The sequence below is a fragment of the Protomyctophum parallelum genome, assembly GCF_964188405.1.
Source record: "Protomyctophum parallelum genome assembly, chromosome: 2".
Lineage (NCBI taxonomy): Eukaryota > Metazoa > Chordata > Actinopteri > Myctophiformes > Myctophidae > Protomyctophum > Protomyctophum parallelum.
Window position 1 is genome coordinate 55,941,824 of NC_139699.1, and position 20,694 is coordinate 55,962,517.

Below are 20,694 nucleotides of genomic sequence, written 5' to 3' on the forward strand. Positions count from 1 at the left end.
GGCTGGACGCTATTATGTAAGAGTTTCCACGGAAGCAGCATCCGTCCCATACAGTCTGCGCGTTCTGTTGCCTTTTCTCTCTCTTCGTTTTGCCGTGGATTTCTAATGACCTTTCCCATGATCGTCTTCTCAGCATTTTTGGAACTACCGGCCGGACGAAGGCATGGATGTCCGAGTGTGACCCCGTGCAGGCGAGCGGCGTGTAGCGGGCCACTAGGCGAAGCGTTTCCGGCTGCCCTGCAGGCGCTTTTAAGATGTTGAGGTCCTCCTGCGTGGCCGGGGCCCCTGTTCGGATCAGTAGCACCGATAAGGCTCCTCGTGGCCAAAGACAGCATGGACCCCGACTCGTCACCCCCAAGACGACGCCCTCAGCCCGCCGGCCGCCGGCCCCACGCCGCCCTGTAAAGGATGTCCCTCAGCAGAGCTCCGGCCCGGGACACCAGCGCCACCACCACCTCTGAGACCACCCCCAGCCCGAGAGAACGCATCCGCAGCCACATGAAGATGGTGATCGATCAGCTGGACGGTATCCTCAAAGAGCTCAAGGATGTGGCCAAGGAACTGCGGGAGGTGAGTCTCGCTTGCGCGCGAGCTCGCACACACACGAACACACACACACACACACACACACACACACACACGTGTGTCGTGGCACACACACACATTACATGCACCGGAAATAGCTGACCTATAAGCACGAGCTTGTAAGATCTTCATGCTGTTTAACCGTGCGCAAAACACAGCACACACAACCAAGCATGAATCAGGCATTATGGATATTGAGCTTTGGGGGTTTTAGGTGTAAGAGGATATGGGTCTGCCCCTTCAGTGGGGCTGCAGTGGATTAAGCATGAACATGTATTATCCCAGCGATGGTGCCGTCGCCTTTGATTGAGATCCAAATGAGACGAGATCTTGCTTTTAAGCTTTTGCAGAAAGGGTGACGACTTTGTTTATAGTCCTCATTTAGCATGGACTCTCCTCCTTTTTCAATCAAAGGACTGCTTTATCCAGGAGCACACCAGTGCCCCCCATCCCCTCATCCCCCAGTTTTTGTCTTCTTGTGAAAGACGACGTCTATAAATGTGTGTTTGTGTGTAGCCTGCGAAACCGAAGAGAAAAGACAGAGACAGTCGGGACTGAAACCCAGTGGTGGGTTTAGGTAAGATACAGGACTTAGTGCTGCAATAGTTATATAACGCCATTGTTAATATTAACCCGATTCATGCAGTATTTTCGCGACTGCCATGGCAACACGACGGCGAAGGTGCAAAAATGTACGAGAGTTCAAGGATAAACTAAGTTATTGTCTGTTCGCTCTCTGTGTGTGTGTGTGTGTGTGTGTGTGTGTGTGTGTGTGTGTGTGTGCGTGTGCGTGTGCGTGTGCGTGTGCGTGTGCGTGTGCGTGTGCGTGTGCGTGTGCATGTGCGTGTGTGTGTGTGTGTGTGTGTGTGTGTGTTTGTGTATCATATACTTGTGAGGTCCAGATGTCCTGCATTGGACATCAGGATGTCCTGGACAGTTTAACTGTAACTTGAGAAATCAACCTTGTGAGGACCATTTTTGTGCACTCCAGGTAAATGTTGTTGTTATGGTTAAACACAGATTTTGTTTTGAAGGTTACTTAATTTAGATGTTAATTAGGAAAAGATTCAGGTTGGGGTCAGGGTTATAGGATTAGGCAGGGTAAGGTTTAGTGGTTAGGGTCAGGCTTAAGGTTAAATGTCAAACAAATGCATATATAGCCTATATTTTTTATTTATTTAAATAGCCCTCCTAAACTGTTGCTAGTTGCTAGTTGTTGATAGTAATACGATCAGTTGTGACTTGTGTGTTTGTGTGCGTGCGTGCGAGCACAGAAAAGGCTTTGACTATCAATTTAGAATGTCACCCTGCAATGTCCCCGTTGCTGCGAGCATCTCCTTTGAAGCTTCAAGCCTCACCACCACATCACTGACCTCATGTCTCCTTTCACTCCAGGGTGCATGTGTGTGTGTGTGTGTGTGTGTGTGTGTGTGTGTGTGTGTGTGTGTGTGTGTGTGTGTGTGTGTGTGTGCATCGTCTCTGTCAGGTGGAAACCTCATATGTCCAAAACTGTCACTTTTCTAATCACAAAAATAAATAAAAGAAAGTCAGATTGACGACATCGAAACGCGTCGCTTCGTGCTGCGTTTCGAGCTTGCGGATCTGCTATTTTTGATACTGTTCGATGTATATGATCCAGTAGCCTATTGGTAGCCTATTCATTTACAAAAAACACGAAAAAGTTAAAATGGAGGTAAGAGATTCCTGCCCCAAAGCAACAATAATTGTATGTGTGTGTGTGCCTTAATCAGGTAAAGGAGGAGTTGTATTTTCTCTTACAAGACCCATGGAGGCTTGAGTGGGGTTAGAGGTGGCACCATAACTCACTCACCCAACACCTTCCCCCCAGACACACTCTCTCTCTCTCTCTCTCTCTCTCTCTCTCTCTCTCTCTCTCTCTCTCTCTCTCTCTCTCTCCCTCTCCCCGAATGGGTAGAGGTGCAAGGGCCTCGCAGCCCACAGCTTGTTCTCTGGTGAGTCCCAGAGAAGCCGACCGGAGCCCGAGTGATTGATGATTATGGGACGCCTGCAAGTGGAATAATACCGGGCCAGAGCTATTTATAAACAAAAACACGGCCCGGGCGGCCTCACTCCGCCAGCTCCACCGCATATTATAACCATTCTTACTCCGGAACTATAAGGGTGTGGGGTGATGTGACTATGTGAATAAATATCACAAGTGTAACGCAGGGCTAGAGTTGTTAATCAGACCGATTTTTTTAATAATCTATTAGAATTGTCAATTTGTTGATATATGAGGACAAAGAACTAATGATAACAGATTCTCAATTAACCTACTTGAGCAGGATCAAGTCAGTTATTGGTTCTAAATGTCTATTTTGATATATTTTCAGTTAATTGCCCAGACAGCCTCGCCTCGAAGCATCAGTTCTCGAAGTGGGGTTTTGTGTCCTAAAGGTTAAAATAGCATCACAATCATTTTAACCACTTTATATAATGTTGGCTATTCAAAAACAGAATACATCTGCTATTTTAGAATTTGGAAAAAAATATATAATTTTGTCACGTTTGAGAACCCTTGTCCGAAAGACCCACGGTAGAAATGGGCCCCCTGAACAACAAAGCCAGCCCAAGCCTCCTCTACCAGGGGGATAAGCACTGCCCCCCCTTGACCCATTTTGACCTGAGATCAGATTCTAAAAATGTCTTCTATACATCCTGACAGTTTTCTGAAAAAGCTATGTTTCTATGTCAGCTGTTCAATAGCTAAAGCATAGCGTAATGCTAACACCAAAAGGGGTTCCCGCCCAAATGACAAGCAGTGGCTTTAGGCTCGCGGTATCGATATCCTGCAATTAGCTGATTCTGTGAGAGTGTTGCCAGCTGTGTCAAAGCGAGATGCAGAAACAGCGTCGGCCTCATACGTATATACCACCGTCAGATGCAACTGAGGCCTAATGTTCCATAAAATATGCCATTCTTGGACACATTAAAGTAACAGCATAATAGATAAGAACTGTCACATGCATACATGATTAATTGCTACTAGGAATGTGAGGAAATAACTAACTCAATGAGGGAAAGATAATGTGAGTATAAGTGGACGAGGTGTGGAGTGCTGCATGCATAGTAGGCCTAAAGGATGTTGGCTGTGGCGTGAAGCCTGGTGAAATGTTAGCAGGGCGGCCTTAATAGATGGCTTAGGTATTTTATTCTTCTGAGCAAATAGCTTTGGAAAATGAAACCAAAATGTGACTTTGCTTGCCTTGGCCAGAAAACATGGGCCGTCAACCCTAGAGTTACAATGGCAATTCCCGATGTTTTGTGGTGTTACACCTGTTCCAAGATGGCTGTGGCAAAGCCTAGCTCTGTCTTTCAACAAGGATGTACTTCCTCCCAGGCTGCATATAGTGTAGGGCAGGCTATATCACCCTTTAACCCTAGAACACTAAACATATTTCTGTTACACCATTACTAAACACGGGTATATTTTAACCAATGTATGAAGTGGCACTGAGCTTTTTCTCTCTCGTTAATACACCGGTAGTGCGATAAGCTGATAGCGATCACTGCTATAGAGTGATTGTTCCGTAAGAGCCATAGGGGTCTCCTTGTTTCTCCAGCTCTTCAGTAACCTGAAAACTGTTTTCAGGTTCCCAATTTCAACAATCCAGGAGAGAGAACTCATACAGGATGAACGAGTGACATTGGAAGTGATAACACAAAGAATTGAGCAGACAAAATTGTGAAGCTGATAATTGGGTACTCAATTTCTGAAATTGGCTACCCACCAGAACATGTAGCGCTGGAGAGACGGCGAGACCTCTGATTGAACAATCACTCAACACTCAAGAAAGGGTTTCAAAACAAACTAGTGGAAATGTACGTGCAGACCTCACGTGTAGAAATCTTGACAGATGACGCTCTGGGGTGAGGCTATCACTCATCACAACCACTTCCAGTTCAACGCGGCTCCAAGAAGCTGACTATAAAGAGAGTCTTGCATTTTACCTGACTATAAAGAGAGTCTTGCATTTTACTGGCACTGACTCTGTAACGAGCCATCTGGTGGCTGGCATATATTTGGTTAAGCTTAGCACAACTAGCACAACTCAACATTCTTTGCCAGATATTGTTGAGCCTTGAGACAATTGTGACCCCATTAACGTGAACACATATCAGCCAAGACCTTTATTACTGAAGACATACTGTTTAGTTTGCACAGAAGCCCATAAAGAAAGGAGTTGTAGCCTAAGGTCATTAAGCCAACTCACTCTCAAGCTGAACTCTGAAGGTGCGTTTAGGATGGTTAGAGCGGCGTGATTTACAAAGTCAATGCAAAGACGAGAATTGTGCGTACGCGCGCTGCGCGACCTGGCGCAGCACAAACGGGACGAACCGAGACGAATATACATATTCAAGTCTGAACGCAGCTTAACTGCATTGATACAATTGTGTTATTGCAGTGATCCCAACCTATTGCCCGAGCAGTGGTGTAAAGTAACTAAGTACCTTAACTCATTAATATGCTACTGTACTTACTACTGTATACTTTAGTAGTATACTTTTCAGGTAGGGTAATGTACTCCAATTTTCAGTACTACATCCCAGAGGCAAATATTGTACTTTTACTCCACTACAAGTATTTGAAAACTTTAGTTATAGTGTCAGTGATATGTGACGCATTGTGAGCTTGTAGATCTGTTATTTAAGTATCTCTGATGACACCCTGTTGAAGACCCTGCTCTATAACCACCTGTGTTATTGCATACTGTACCACATTGGTCTGCCTAATGGTAAATACATGAACAAAATATGTCTAGTCACGTAGACAAGCCAGCCAGCATAATCTCCAAATTTAAATGTCAAATATTTCACCCGCTGCATTCAAAAAGTACAATATTATTAAGCAAGCATGCATAACCTCATTATTATCTGTAAAAATCCATTCAATCCTCTGTGACAGATAAAATCAGGTGGGCTATATTGGAGTGATTCTGAAAGGCAACGTGCTGATAAAACTTGTATTATTTGTAATAACAATGATGGCTGTCATGGTGTGCACAACTGGGACAGTTGTAAATGGAATTTGTATATTTCAGTTGTGTTGACAAGATGTAAAAATGAATGAAGTCTGGTGCCAAACAATGCAAAGACCCCCCCACCCCCCAAGTCAAACCCCACGTTTACCTGCCTATTTTGCAGCCCTGCATTCTTATCAGTGGTGGAAATAAGGACATTATTCCATTACTGTACTGTAAGTACAATGTTGAGGTACAATACTTGAGTATTTCATTTTTGAGGGTCGTATAGCCCCTCCTATATCCAGCTTTTAGTGTATGTTCACAAACTTGGTCCTACACAAAATTCCTATTGTCAATGAATGGAGGATAGTATCTGAGCAATTAGGCATAGTGACTATGCCTATCACTATCACTATGACATCATGATGATGGGTCCCTGATGATGTCAATATTAACCCATTCTGACCTGAGATCAGATTCATACGAGGTTTCCGCCGGACACACACTGGGTCTGATGAACCCATTCTGACCTGAGATCAGATTCTAAAAATGTCAATCGCTCTTCGATTTAAAAAAAATAGCAGACCTACAAGCTCGTATCACGCCACTCGGTGGCGCGATATGAGCTTGTAGATCTGCTATTTTTCAATAGCTAAAGCATAACATGATGCTGACACCAAAATGGGTGCCCGTTCAGAATGGGTTAAGCCCATATACAGTATGGGAATGACCCATTTTGCAGATCCCTGATGTCATCAATATTGGCCAGCAACTCATCAAACCCTGTACACTCAAGACACTGCCCCCGCTGCCACCCTTAGATCTCCATATATGGAGCTCAGCTGACCTGTTCTGACATTACATAATGTTGATCTGACCTTATCAAACCCTGTACACTCAAGGCACGCTCCATATATGGCCAGTACATAATTCAGCCCGGTACATATATTGATGCCAATCATTTTGTACTTGCGTATACCCAAATGTATTTTTAAGGCAACTGTAGTATCGCTAAATCTGATTACTTCTTCCACCACTGCCGCTGCAGTGAGTAAGAAGGCATGTGAACACGTGTGTGTGTGTGTGTGTGTGTGTGTGTGTGTGTGTGTGTGTGTGACTGTGTGTGTGTGTGTGTGTGTGTGTGTGTGTGTGTGTGTGTGTGTGTGTGTGTGTGTGTGTGTGTGTGTGTGCGTGCGTGCGTGCATGTGTGGCGGGGGGCAGGGGGGGGTGGAGTGTGTGTGTGGACTGTGGGTGTATGAGGGGCGGGGGGATGGAGGGGGCACCGTCTGTATATCGTTGCCGTCAGGCAGAATCGTCTCAACTCCATATTTTAAGTTTGTGTTTTGTTTTAGTTTTTTTGGTAAATTAACGTCCTCCTTGATCATACTAGGCTTGTGTAGCGTTACGAATATGACGAATATGATAGTCTCGTCCCTCTCGGTGTTCAAATTATTTCCGCAATGTCCTACACCATATTTGAACACTATATCGGCCATAGTTGGTTATAGCCTCACGGGTTCCAGTCAGATGAATCGGGTTGGTCGTCACATATTTACAGTCACATAATGGTCCATTTTGTTTAGATGGCAGTGTATAGCCAAATATAATCCGGGGTGAAAATTAAGGTATCTACAAGTCAACAATTATTATAACAGATAAAGTAGATTCGTCTTTATTCATCTTGAGAAAGAGACAGCACAAGGAACAACCACTTACCGTAGTAGTCTATACTAAGAACCCTTATAAATTCACCTGAGAAATAGCCTTTGTGCCCGGGTTCGTTCCAAAACACACAAAAACAAAACGATGTATGACTTTCGCATAGCTATACACTGCATAAATAATACATTTTAGGTGCCACCTGCTACAGTTGGCCCCCGCCGTGCCAGACTTTTGACATGTCTGCTCTACTCTGACCTATATCTAAAATAAAGCATACAATGTCAAAAAATAAATCTTGTAAAAAAGAAAAGGTGACATTGTGTGGAACCAGGCATGAAAGAGGACTCTTGCCCAGGCATAAAAGAGGACTCTTGCCCAAAGAGAAATGAACACAGCCGCTTCCAAGACCAGAGAGAATTTAAGCTGCAAATCGTCTCCGTCTGCTGGAAACCTCATATGTCCAAAACTGTTCCCTACAAGCTCAAAATTTGTCATTTCGTGCAGCGTTTCTAGCTTGCACATTTGCTGCTTTTGATCCGAGTGGAATATAGAGAGTGGCGACATGCTTTGATCTCACCGCAAAGCGGGTGCCTATGGGCACATTGGAACTATCCCATTGAGATTGAATGAGCACCTCCGCATTCCATTGTTACAATGGGAGTCAACGCTAGTGTCGCCACTCTCTTACTAGATTACTCTGCGTTTGATACTTTTGTGTGTGATACTGTTGTATGATCAAGTAGAGCGTTACTTTACAACAACAACAAAAAAAAAATATATATATATATATATTATCTGGAGATAGGAGGTTTCCTGCCCAATGGCGACGAAATGAGAATGGCTTGAATTGGCGGCAGACATCAGAGCGAGAGCACAGTGTGTCCAGGACACCAGGCGGTATCGCTCTGGCTGAAAAGGAGCTTTTGGTTCTGTTCGCAACGTTCGTATCATCACAGACCTCCTGACGGACTGGCAACCTTTCTCTGCGTAACGCTGGACTGAAAGACTGCAGAAAGAACATGCCTATAATGAGCTTTAAATAATTTATGAAAAGCAACCCCATGGTTTTGTTTTCATCACTGAACGCTTATACTTGTTCTCTTGCCCATGCATGGCCTCAAAAGGACATGAAGTGCTTTTCAACATTATGTAAGGGATAATATCTTCAGGGAGTGTAAACCACCTCGGCTTTGCCTCGGTGGTTAAACTCCCTGTCGGTGAATTATCTCCCGACAATGACCACCTAGCCAGACACATCAAAAAAAGTATTCCAGTTCACGCTGGCTGCGTCTTGCCGGCTACAGGGCTGCAGCACTGTCGGAAAACAAGGAAGTGAGTTGATCAAATTGAATCAATTTCCGGGTACTGCTTCGTCTATTTATCGCACAAATGTTTTCAAAAACATTTTTGAGAGCAATGTTTAGCTGTAAATTACATTGTGTGTCAACTAGTGTGTGTGTGTGTGTGTGTGTGTGTGTGTGTGTGTGTGTGTGTGTGTGTGTGTGTGTGTGTTTACATGGCTGTCATGTTGGAAACAGCAGTAAATCAAGCGGGGCGCTGCCGCACAGCTGGTGCTCAGAGGGTTTGATTAGGCAGAGGTCTGTTATACAGCGGAGCGGTCATTACGATGAGATAACTCACCGCTGAATTCAGCGATTGACCAATCAGAATCAAGCATTCAACCAAGCCATGTAATAATGGAAGTTAGTACTTTGAGACGATCAACATGACGTTTAGGTCTGCAATCAATGCCAATCATTTTCTTACAATATTCTGCCAAAATAGTTGTTGGATTAATCAAATTGTTGAGAAGTGTGTTTAAATTTATTTATTTTGTTGTTATATGTGACCATTTCTGACCGAGGCTAATTAAGTCATTGATCAGTTTTTTCATGTCATATGAAAGCAGAGAATCATATCTTCAAATTGACATTGGTTGTTCAGTTTGACGCACCAGCTTTGGAGATATGGCTTATAGAGTAATGTCTTGCAGAACACAGCTACATGTTTAAGCATTTATATCATATTTATGTCGATTGTAACTCATTTATTTCAGACATGCTCTAGACTGTGAATAGTCTGCCTGCGCTATTAACTCAGGCAATGGGGGGATGCTATTAGAGTACTACTGTAGGCCTACGCCCCGAATATGAATGCAAGTTCAACCCTGTATAAGGATTACTTTCCTCGCACGATGGTGTCATGCAGATAACATTATACGATGTACAAGACCAAGTGCCCGATGAGACGCGTTGTCATCAGTTCTGAACTTCTGACACAATGTACCGTGGTAAGAAGCGCATATCAAACAGTGTTGTGTGTGTGTTTATTGCGTGGTGCAGCAGAGGGGGAGGCTGGCTGGCTGGCTGGCGGGCGGAAAAAACACACTATTATAAGCTATTGGGTAGTGATTTACCAACCTACAGAACGTCAAACGACAAACGGTAAAATAAAGGACAAATGATATGCATACACTTGACTGGCAAAATATCGCCGCCTACTAGTGCTTAATGCTTATTTCATGAACTTATTTTGTATCTCCCATGAGTCGCATTATATCAGTGGATGGAAACGACCGACAATGCGCATTTCGTTTTTCGACTTAAAGAACATACGCTTCCTAAATAACGTTGGCGCTATAGCCAGTCAATCACTGAGACAATAACACACAGACTTGCACGTCCGCACATCAATTCAGAGTCTCACAGCTGTACAGAGTTGCTAATTAATGGCTCTGACTGGCGACCTGTTGTCTCCAGGTGGCACTGAATGAGTTTTAAACTGTCGATTATCTTTTTATCCTACTTCCTTTTGTGTTATAATTGATTAAATGGATTAGTTGGATTAACTATGTTAATTGCACCCCTACACCACTGGACACATACTTAACTTACATACTTAATTTAAACCACCGGTACTATAAGACGATCAACATCACCAAGTGGCGTGTTATTGTATGTTAGGGTTTCATGACCAGCGAGCGGGCAGCATGCGAGCAGCCAGGCAGCAACAACTCTCCATCCACATCCCCCCAGGCTGCTTCTAGCTGTTTCTGGGACAAAACGCTTCACTTTGTGCTCCACGAGATTAGCTCGCCACTGGAATAGGCGAGGAGTTAGTCACACTTTCTGTTTAAAGCCATTCACAGCCACTAAGCCTGGGCCATGGCAGAAATAGGCTGGTCAATTCGTTTCCTATTCATCAAACCCCGGGTATACCAGCCCGATCCCATCGGCCTTGGCCATCAAAATCAGGCCATTTGTGCTGAAATGGAGCCTGTCAAAGAATACCGCCGTGCAAATATGGTCTGATTAGAGGAAAGGCTTCCGCTGCGGATGGTCTTTCATGTCCGAGGCGTGCTTAAACGCTGCATTGTATATGGGGGGACGGGGAGGAGGGGGGCCTGGTGTGGAAGGTTAGGCGTCCAAATAGCTGGCTTAGGATCAGTCGGTCTGTCAGGTTTTGTCAGCCAGCATCATGCGAGCCAACCAGCAGCCTTGTGTGTGTGTCTCACGATCTCGTGCGAAGCCAATCACGGCCACAGCCAGCAGGCAATGGAGGGATGCTAGTACAGACCTCCCTTAACGCTGTAGCCAGCACCACACTTAGCAACACAGGCACTGCCGTGGGGAGTCTCAGATGCAAATCAAAGGCTACTGAATCCACAGGGGGATAGTGGTGGAAATCCTCTCTGTTGGGTGTAAGCCTCATATGTCAAATTATTTGCATTCAAATTCAAAAATAGCAAACGTAACAGATTGGCTCAAAGTGTGTCGCTCCGCATCGTGTTTTGTGCTTGCAGATCTTTTGACACTTTTGTCTGACACTGTACTATGATCAAATAAGAGGCTTCTGCCCGACAGCAACAAAATGCTCAAGTGAAGTCAAAGTATCTCAAAAGTGTAGTTACTTGACAGTACTTGAGTAAAAATGTGGTTACTTTCCACCACTGCAGGGAGGCATTTACTGTCGTTTTTTTCCCGGAGGTGATGATTTCACTGACCCAAGAAAAGAGGCACTTTAATTATGCGCAGCTATGCTTAGGAAAAAAAATAAGCTTAAATCTTGTGTAATCACACAACGAAAAAAATAAACAAAATACATTAACATTTGCATTTTACGGTACTTAACTGAAGCTCTTATCTGCAATGAGTTGCAGGATATGTATGTGTATATATTCAATCCTGTGGGCATTTTAACACTGATTATTAAAGGTGGATTGCCGTGATTTTTTTCACCCTAAAACATGATCATCATGCTATGATCATTACTATTGCATAAGGAGGAAGTGTCCAGTATTTGTTAAAATGTATTTTGTTATGTGGAAATGCCCACCAGTTCATTAAGTATGCCTGGTGGGTGGTGATCCATCTGAACTGAAGTCACACCCACAGTTGATTAACGGGGAAGGGTTAGGGGAGGGGATGATATTGTGATATCAATGTTTTTTTTTTGTATTGGCACGTTTGACTGTCAAGGTTTCAGCCTCCAGGAAGAAACTGTAAATACAATGGGAAGACGTCATTGCACATAACAACCACACCAAGGGGTCTAATGAAGTGCTGTCACCTCATAAACACATGAAAAACTGGAAAAGAAATCATCATATCATATGAGTATTTATAATGTTGAATGCTTGACTTTCACTCTGCAGAAACAGATCTAAAGGGTACATACATGCCATACTGTACGCATGCACGCACGCACAATTTTCAATTTTCAATTTAGGCATTTAGCAGACGCTCTTAATCCAGAGCGACTTACATTAAGCAAGAACAAAAAAGCATGGGAATATCACATAAAAACATTTATCATGAAACATGCGTAAGCTAAGAAAGTAACATTTGAATATCTATATAATGAAATTATACATATAAACTATACATATATACTATTATGCTATACATATGTACTATGACGTGCTATGACTACATACAATGCAATCATAGTGCTGTCTACATAACAATGCAATTATAGTGCTGTCTACATAACATGCTATAAGTCTGTATCAAATGCTATCTAAGTCTACAGAAATGCTATCTAAGGGGGTGGGGTAAGTGCTATGGGCCATGATGGAGTCTGAAAAGGTGGGTTTTCAGACTACGGCGGAAGATTGGGAGTGATGCTGCAGTTCTGACTGCGATGGGAAGTGCATTCCACAGTTTTGGAGCCAGAAGGGAGAAGAGTTTGGGACGTGTGGAGCGTTGTCCCGGCGTTTTTAGTGAGGGTACTTCCAGCTTCCCTGCGTTGGCTGATCTGAGTGCGCGGGAGGGTTTGTAGGGTTCGATCATACTTGCAAGATATGGGGGAGCCATACCCTTGGTTGCTTTGAATGCCAGCATCAGAGTTTTGTATTCTGTGCGGGCAGCGACCGGGAGCCAGTGGAGGGAGCGGAGCACACAAACACACACACACACACACACACACACACCTCCTCCTTGGAAGTCCATCGTTGTCGAAGATGATGTAGCTTCCTTGTGCTTGTGGGTTTGGCAGTGGTCATCGTTGCTGGCGACGATGCCACTGTAGATGACTGTGAAGCCCGATTCTGGCGCCACATAATACCATGCCACAGTGTGGACATGTGAGGCTTGGATCAGGAGGCTGAGGTGGTACTGGAACAGCACGGAGGTGTCTTTGCTGGCGCCGTCATAGCATTAAGGAACGCCAGAGTGGGCGATTTGCTGCGGCTGACTCCAGGTCATTGGGTTTGATGTTACACCTCTTCAGCGTCTCTTTCAAACTGGTCTTTATATCGCAGCTTTGGACCACCAGGCTTCCTGTTGGCTGACAATATCCGTCCATAAAAACACCTGACGAGGCAAGCGGCAGCCGGGCATCCGGATGACATGGCCGACCCATACCGGAGTTGCCTCTGTGCTATCGTTGCCTCGATGCTGATGGAATCAGTGCGTTGGAGAATGTCAGTGTGTGGGACACGGTCCTGCCAGGTGATGCCAAGAATGCGTTGGAGGCATCTGATGTTAAATGCATGAAGGCGTGTCTGATGTGACGTCGATAGACAGTCCACGCTTCTGACCCATATAGCAGTGTAGACACGCACACTGCCCTGTAGACACGCACACTGCCCTGTAGACTGCAACTTTCGTTAATTTTCTTAGGTGGTTGTTTTCAAACACACGGGAGCGTAGTCTACCAAAGGCATAGGAGGCTTTGTTGATACGGGCCTGGATGTCATCATCAATCTGGCAGGAGGGTGTCAGTCACACACACACACACACACACACACACACACACACACACACACGTGTTATGTAACATTCATCAATGTATACCTTCATTATGCAGGTGTGCACATAAAAGTGCAGCGATGAGGCGGATACAAAAAAAGTCAAATGTAATTGATGAACAAGTATATGCTTGGGACATCACAGTTATATTATTTTTTTAGCCTTGGCCACATCTTTGTATAGCACTGTGGTTGTGGCACATTTACATGCTTCCAAATGAGTGCTCACCAGCAAAAATCATAATGAGTCACAAAGCTGTGTCAATATGGTGGAACGCTTCCCAGAAAGCCACCGTTTGCACTTGGCTGCCAGTCTGTACCTGTGTCGACAGTCCAGGCGACCAGCACAGCCCAGCGATCTTGATGCTGCTGCTCCACTCTTTCTCGAGTAAGACCGCTGACTTGAAGATTGAGATGGGGCTTGGCCCATTGTCAAGCTTGCTCTGTGGGGCCGCGGCAACATGCTGCGCTGCTAAGGGCTAAAGCAGTGCTTCCCAGCCTTTTCTGGATCAGGGCCTATACTTGGAAATCTGACCAGTTAAACACGGCATGCCGTGCCATGCATTTCCAGAGCATGTTAATCAGTTGTGTCCGTGGCTTGGATCAATGGAGCTAGCTAACGTAGTATACTTTACGTTCCTATTTCTTATTTGAACTGATAAAAGTAGTTGGCAATCACAATCATTTTAACCACTGTCATGCATAGGGATACATGGCAAAATAAGGGAGTCCACACAATGGAGTATGTTTTATATTTATTAAATTAAAAATATTAAAAGAATGGCAAATAATCAGGTGTGGGATGTGTAATGTCTACATTGTATGGATGTGTGGGTGTTGGGTGTGGGTGCAAAACGTAACTTAAACAAAAGGGCGCGGCTGCAACTAAAAACCAGCTGTTTAAAAACCATCTTGCCGCCCCTGGTCACGTATATCTGGGAGTAGCCAGTAGGAAAGAGGGGGCAGGGCTGTCACACCACTTTATCCATTTAGATGTTGGCTATTCAAAGGATAGCAGATCTACAAGCTCACAGCTCAAGCTTGTACATACTGTAATATGCTGTTTTTGAATATTTGTGGAAAAAGACAAAACATTTTCTGATGGGGGTGATCTCAGCCAAATATGCATATCAATTTGGGGCTCCTTGACTTGAAAAGGTTTGAGAACCACTGGTTTTTAGAACATGGATACCAGTGGTTCCCAAAGAATATATGAATGTTATATTATTTTTTAACTAAATTTAGTTTATCTTTCTAATGTTTTTATAATTTTTGTCCTGTAAAGCGACTTTGAGTAACTAGAAAAGAGATATATAAATTGTATGTATGGTTATTAATATTATTATTATTATTTATATTATTATTATTAGTAGTAGTAGTAGTAGTAGTAGTAGTAGTAGTATTAAAATAAAAAAATCAATAAAAAGCGTTTTGTCAATTATCTGGGGCCTCACTTTGGCAATACCCTCACAGTCCACCCACCATTGAGCCATCACCACAGGTCTGGAATGACTGCATTCACAGGTCCATTGACTTCAGATTAAGATGGGGCTTGGCCCATCATCAAACCCGCTCTGTGGGACTGCAGCAACATGCCGCGGTGAGGGCTAAAGCACTCAGCCACTCACTATAGAGGGAAAATACCCCTCAACTTGACACATCGAAGGGTTCCCCCTCCCGTCAAAAGCCATTTGGGAGGGAAATGACATGTCTGTCAATTTGTCCCTCCTTTATCCCATTCTGACCTGAGATCAGATTCATACGAGGTTTCCGCCGGACACACACTGGTCTGATTGACCCATTCTGACCTGAGATCAGATTCTAAAAAATGTCAGTCGTTCTTCGATTTTTCAAAAAATAGCAGACCTACAAGCTCGTATCGCGCCACTCGGTGGCGCGATATGAGCTTGTAGATCTGCTATTTTTAAATAGCTAAAGCATGACATGACGCTGACACCAAAAGGGGTGCCCGGTCAGAATGGGTTATACCTGGGCCTCTTTTGTGTTGTGGAAATTCAATTCCCCAAATTAAACTCGGCCTCCAGCTGAGTTCTCTTTGCGCATGGAAAATACAACACACGAACGAGGTACTTTCTCATCTGTTCTTCACAGTGAGCAGGCCTACAATAATACCCTGTGCATGTTGGATAGACGTCTGCCCTCAGCCCACTTCCAACCAACACAAATTCAGTCCATTCCAGCAAATGGATCAGGTGTTCAATGATTGTTTACGTTAATGGGGAAATAATCGCCTTGGTATTTGACATGGAATGTCATATTGGCTCTACGTATAAGATATGTGTCGATTAGAAAGAGAATTATTTTGGTCCTCACAATGCCTTGGTAGTGTATGAACAATTCAACATAACCCTGTTATCAATTAGCAAAACTATTTATGGGACTGAACAGAAGCAAAGCATTGTATCACACATGAAGGACCCCAACAGACCTCATATGAATGATGTGAAATGTTGCTTCAGTATCTGTGCCACTGATTCTCCCGAGAGGGAACACGCCACGGCAACCTACACCTTAAATGTAATGAACTCTGGCCCAGATTTATTTCCGGTCATGGGCATTTTCTGGTGCGAATCCATCATGCTATCTTCATGGCGACCCTATACATTCATCCATGGATTCACAGTCCACAGTGAGCAAAAAGCCATTCCCGTTGATGCTACTGTAAGCCGTTAGAACACTTAATTTAGATCACGGAGATCAGTGGTTACTAAACGTTTTCAGCTCACGACACAAACGATACATTTGATGTCTCCCCGCGACACAAACATATACAAAAAATACATGATGAGTTAACCACACCGCCCTATTTAACTTAAAATAGTGGAGGAAAGGAGAGAAGGAAAGGAGGCACAGGTGGAAGGGTGGAGGAAAGGAGAGAAGGAAAAGAGGCACAGGTGGAAGGGTGGAGGAAAGGAGAGAAGGAAAGGAGCCACAGGTGGAAGGGTGGAGGAAAGGAGAGAAGGAAAGGAGGCACAGGTGGAAGGGTGGAGGAAAGGAGAGAAGGAAAGGAGGCACAGGTGGAAGGGTGGAGGAAAGGAGAGAAGGAAAGAAAAGGTTGGATTGAAAGGTTAGATTAAATTATTTTGAAAAGGGTTGGATTTGTATTATTGTATAAAACGTGCCACAGAGGCCCCTTTTCCACCGGTTGGTTCCCAGTGGGAACCGGTTCAGTTCTTTTTGGTTTTTAGTCCATGAGCCAGAGCTCCAAAATGTAAACGTGAATTATGAATTCACGTTGAGTGGGCAAAACCATACCTATATTAGATTGTTATCATCATTAAACTCTCCCAATTGAGTACTTACACGAAGACAATGATTTATTGTATTACAAATTTTTACATTTTTAAATATGCAAATGAGGCATTATGTAGGAAAATATGCAAAATAATCAAAAACATGAAAAAGCTACTACTGTGGAAGGGTTATCATGTATTAATTTACTTGTATTGATCCTATAAACAATTTAATATAGGGTATAGTTTGCCCACCAATTTTGGAGCTCTGGCTCATGGACTAAAAACCAAAAAGAACTGAACCGGTTCCCACTGGGAACCAACCGGTGGAAAAGGGGTCAGAGTGACACGCTTTGAGCTTGCAGATCTGCTACTTTTGAATTTGAAAATGAGATGTCCATCCGACAGAGATATTTTGTCATTATAGGCAGAAAGATAAATAACTAGAAAAAGTGCCCTTCTGGGCACAGGTCTCCACCAGGTTATCCACAGATCCGTGCAGTTAGAGGTAAAAACACTTTTCGGCCAGTTATAGCGCCACCTTGAGGCTGAGTTGAAATTGTTCATGTGGCATTTTGTCCTCGGCCTAGTGGGAATGTGGGTGCACAATTTCACGGAAATCACGCGATGTGTTCATGATTTGCAGCATTTTGTTTGAAACTGAGCACTCCTGTGAACTTTGGAAGCCAATCTTAACCAATCAGGATGGAGTGTGAGAAATATGAAAGACCGGTTTGGTTGAATGGCTCTAGAGAGACTGTGTACCAATTTGCGTGATGTTTGGACAAAATCTGTAGGTGTGCTGTGCAAAAACCTGTTTTGCACAAAGCGGCCTCCTGGTGGCGCTATAACAGGCCGTTCTGGAAAGTTTGGGGCAGAGGTTCATGGTTGGCATCCAGGGAGTGTGTGTGCAAAATTTGGCATCGACCGGGTTAACGGTGGCTGAGATTAGCTGGTCACGGACGGACGGACACACGGACACACGGACGGACGGACGGAGTGCAAAACATACTCTCCCCATGCCTTCGGCTGGTGGAGACAATAAAACTAAACTGAACGAAACACTTGTGGAGATAGGCCTATACTTCTGTGGCCTACGTGTTAGTGACAAACGAACTGATCTGAATATTTCAGAAACTGTTCCACAGGAATTTTCACGTAAAACCATCTGCAGGGTTTACAGATAAAACGTGATCCAGCGACGTGCCTCAACTTCTGCTGCGACAGTTGGATGCTAGGGCCAGGATTTGGCATCTACAACACATGCAATAAGGCTCCATCACCCTGCCCTGTATCAATGGCTCAGGCTGCTGCTGGTGGTGTGATGGTGTGGGGGATGTTTTCTTGGCACACCTCATGGGCCCCTTAGTACCAATTGAGCATCTTGTTGAACCTATATATGCCATGACGGATTATGGCAGTTTCAAAGCCAAAATGGGGTCCAAGCTGGTACTAGCAAGGTTGTACTATATTGACCCATAAAAACAGGATGTGGATAGTGGATACTACGAGTGGGAAACCATGCTCGAGGTGCTCCTCAAATGCATGTCATCCTATTTGTTGTGTTCTAAATCATGCCTTGAACATTTCTCCACTGTATGAGACATATACGAGCCATCCCGCCTTAAATACATGCCTCTGATAATAATGACCTAAGGACCCGGGGCGGCTGGCGTATAGCCGTCTGGGCACCTTGGCTGGTAATCCAGTCTGGCAGAGTGCCGCGGTTTCGACTCTTTTCCTGTCAGCCTACTTTTTTATTTTATAGAGGGATAGGTATATAGCCACAAAAAATACCTTGAAAAAATAAAATAATAATGACCTAAAGGAAAGAGTTCTGGCGCCACCGTGTTACAGTACACCCGATGAAGAGATATGTCGCTATTCTTGGAGGCTGCTTATGCACTTCGATGGATGCCATTTTTCACACCATTAACTACAGCCTACTGGTTTTATTCACAGCACTGAGATAGGCCAAAACAAATCTGAACATGCCCACGAGCACAATTGCAACAATTGATCTAAGCTGTTCCGTCCAGACTGTCGCAATTCGGTGCAGCGCGTGAGCACCCATTAACTTCGTCCACCGTTCATCTCCTCCCCCCCCCCCCCCCCCCCCCCCCTCTCTCTCTCTCTCTCTTTGCTTCTCGCGTTCTCTCTCTGCCTCTCTCCCTCCGTCTGTCTTCCTCGCTCTCTCTCTATCCTACTTTATCCCCCCCTTGGGAGAAGGGAAAAGTGGTTATGGGCTTTAAACATTATGTAGAAACATGCATACTAACAATTTCCCTCTCTCTCTCGCTCATATGTTACTAGCCCTTTTTACTAGGTGTGTTTTATAAAAAACTAAAATTGATGTGCACAATTTTGTGGGTTCTAACCCTAAAGCCCTCATTAGAATCTGTGCTGAGTGTGAGGGTTCTGCGGCGGGAGGCGCTTAGGCTCAAAGGGCCCGCTAATCCACTGGGTTTTACAGGCATGATGGGTGACTCAATATCGTCACTGTCGGGGGAGGAAACCTTGTATGTCCAAAACTGCCGTCGTTATTATTCATTGTTCATTGTGTACTATTCATATTAATTATCCATAAAACCCACAGTCACACTTAACCGCTTTCACTGTACGTCACTTAAAAACAAACTGCAAAAATCAACAAGCTCAGAACAGCTAGCTACTTCTGTGTGACGCTGTAGTGATGAAATGAGGCATTTACCTGAGCTATGTTAAAAAGAGGGCTCGGTGGGGAATGGTGTACGTGTGCTCTCCTCCGCACAGCGTTCAAGGTTAGTTAGCTAAAGCTTTAACCACTTACGCCTAATTTACAGTTTGTCATGACAAAAATAGGTATTGATTATGAATGAATTTACAAAATTATCGATATAAAAAACAAATCTTGTTTGATTAACTCTTGCAAGAGCTACTTCAGAGCCTTGCGGTAATATAAAAGGCCAAGCCGGCAGCCAAATCCACCAACTGAAGCCACACTGTCCTTAACCAGTAACTTAAACCCTGCATCTGTATTGTGGGAAATGCTTTAGCAGAAAATAGGATTGAGCTTGTCACATACACTAATATAGAGCCCCTAAAATATGGGTTCAAGTGTTTAAAACACTTTCAATCTGGTGTCCCCTTATTTAGTTATTTGGGCTTGTCAATTGCCATTATACAGGCAATACATTCTCAAACTAATTCTCAAAGATCTTCAAAAACTTTTGACGTAGTGCAGAAATAAGAGAAAAGTAAACATTTTATCCAAAAGATAAAAGTGGAAAACACGACAGTTGACCTACATCGCTATCTTCGCTGTCCTCTTGATTTTGAAGTCGGACTTCTTTTCTCTTATACCTAAAGCAACATTGACTGGAAGTCTCGGGTGGCTGCACCTAGATAGCCTCCTCTCTCTGTTCTATTCTGGATATATATACTGTATCTATACACACCCTGTGCAAGTCAGCAACAATGATAATGCTTATTGTCATGTGCTGTGCGTGTGTGCGTGCGTGCGTGACTGTGTGTGTGCTAAAAAGAGTGTCACATCCTGTATCACCGTGACTCACAGCTCTGTTGACCCAGATTCACCGATGTAATCATGAGAACTAGTAGAAGACTGGAGAAAACTAAAACTAAAATAATAATAATAATGATCATTAACAGGAGTAAAATGGTTTAGGGGCAAAATAAATGAGAACGTGTGAAATGTTCCTAGTACGAAGCCGTGGTGTAATGCAGTAACTACTGGGCTCATTAAAATTGTATAATGGAAGTGGAGAATCAAAATGGTACAAAATGGGGTAGCAATTGTTTAACAACAAGTTTCGTATATACAGCTTAACGGCAAACGTAGCAGATCTACCATAGTGACTCAAACAAGTGGTGCAATAATTCACATTATGACGTATGCTGCATGCCTTCATTTTCCCTGGGTGACTGCAGTGATAATAAAGGGTGATTCGCTGATTAT

At 43.9% G+C, this 20,694-nt stretch overlaps 1 protein-coding gene across 1 annotated transcript in view; it reads left to right on the top strand.

The window, feature by feature from the left end:
* Nucleotides 1–443: 443 nt before the first annotated feature.
* Nucleotides 444–20,694, top strand: part of insyn1 (inhibitory synaptic factor 1) — a 100,055-nt gene continuing 79,804 nt past the window's right edge. The window contains exon 1 of the mRNA XM_083759168.1: nt 444–570. Coding sequence (XP_083615294.1) covers nt 499–570 — 72 coding nt within the window. The 5' untranslated portion in view covers nt 444–498. The remainder of the gene's footprint in view (nt 571–20,694) is intronic.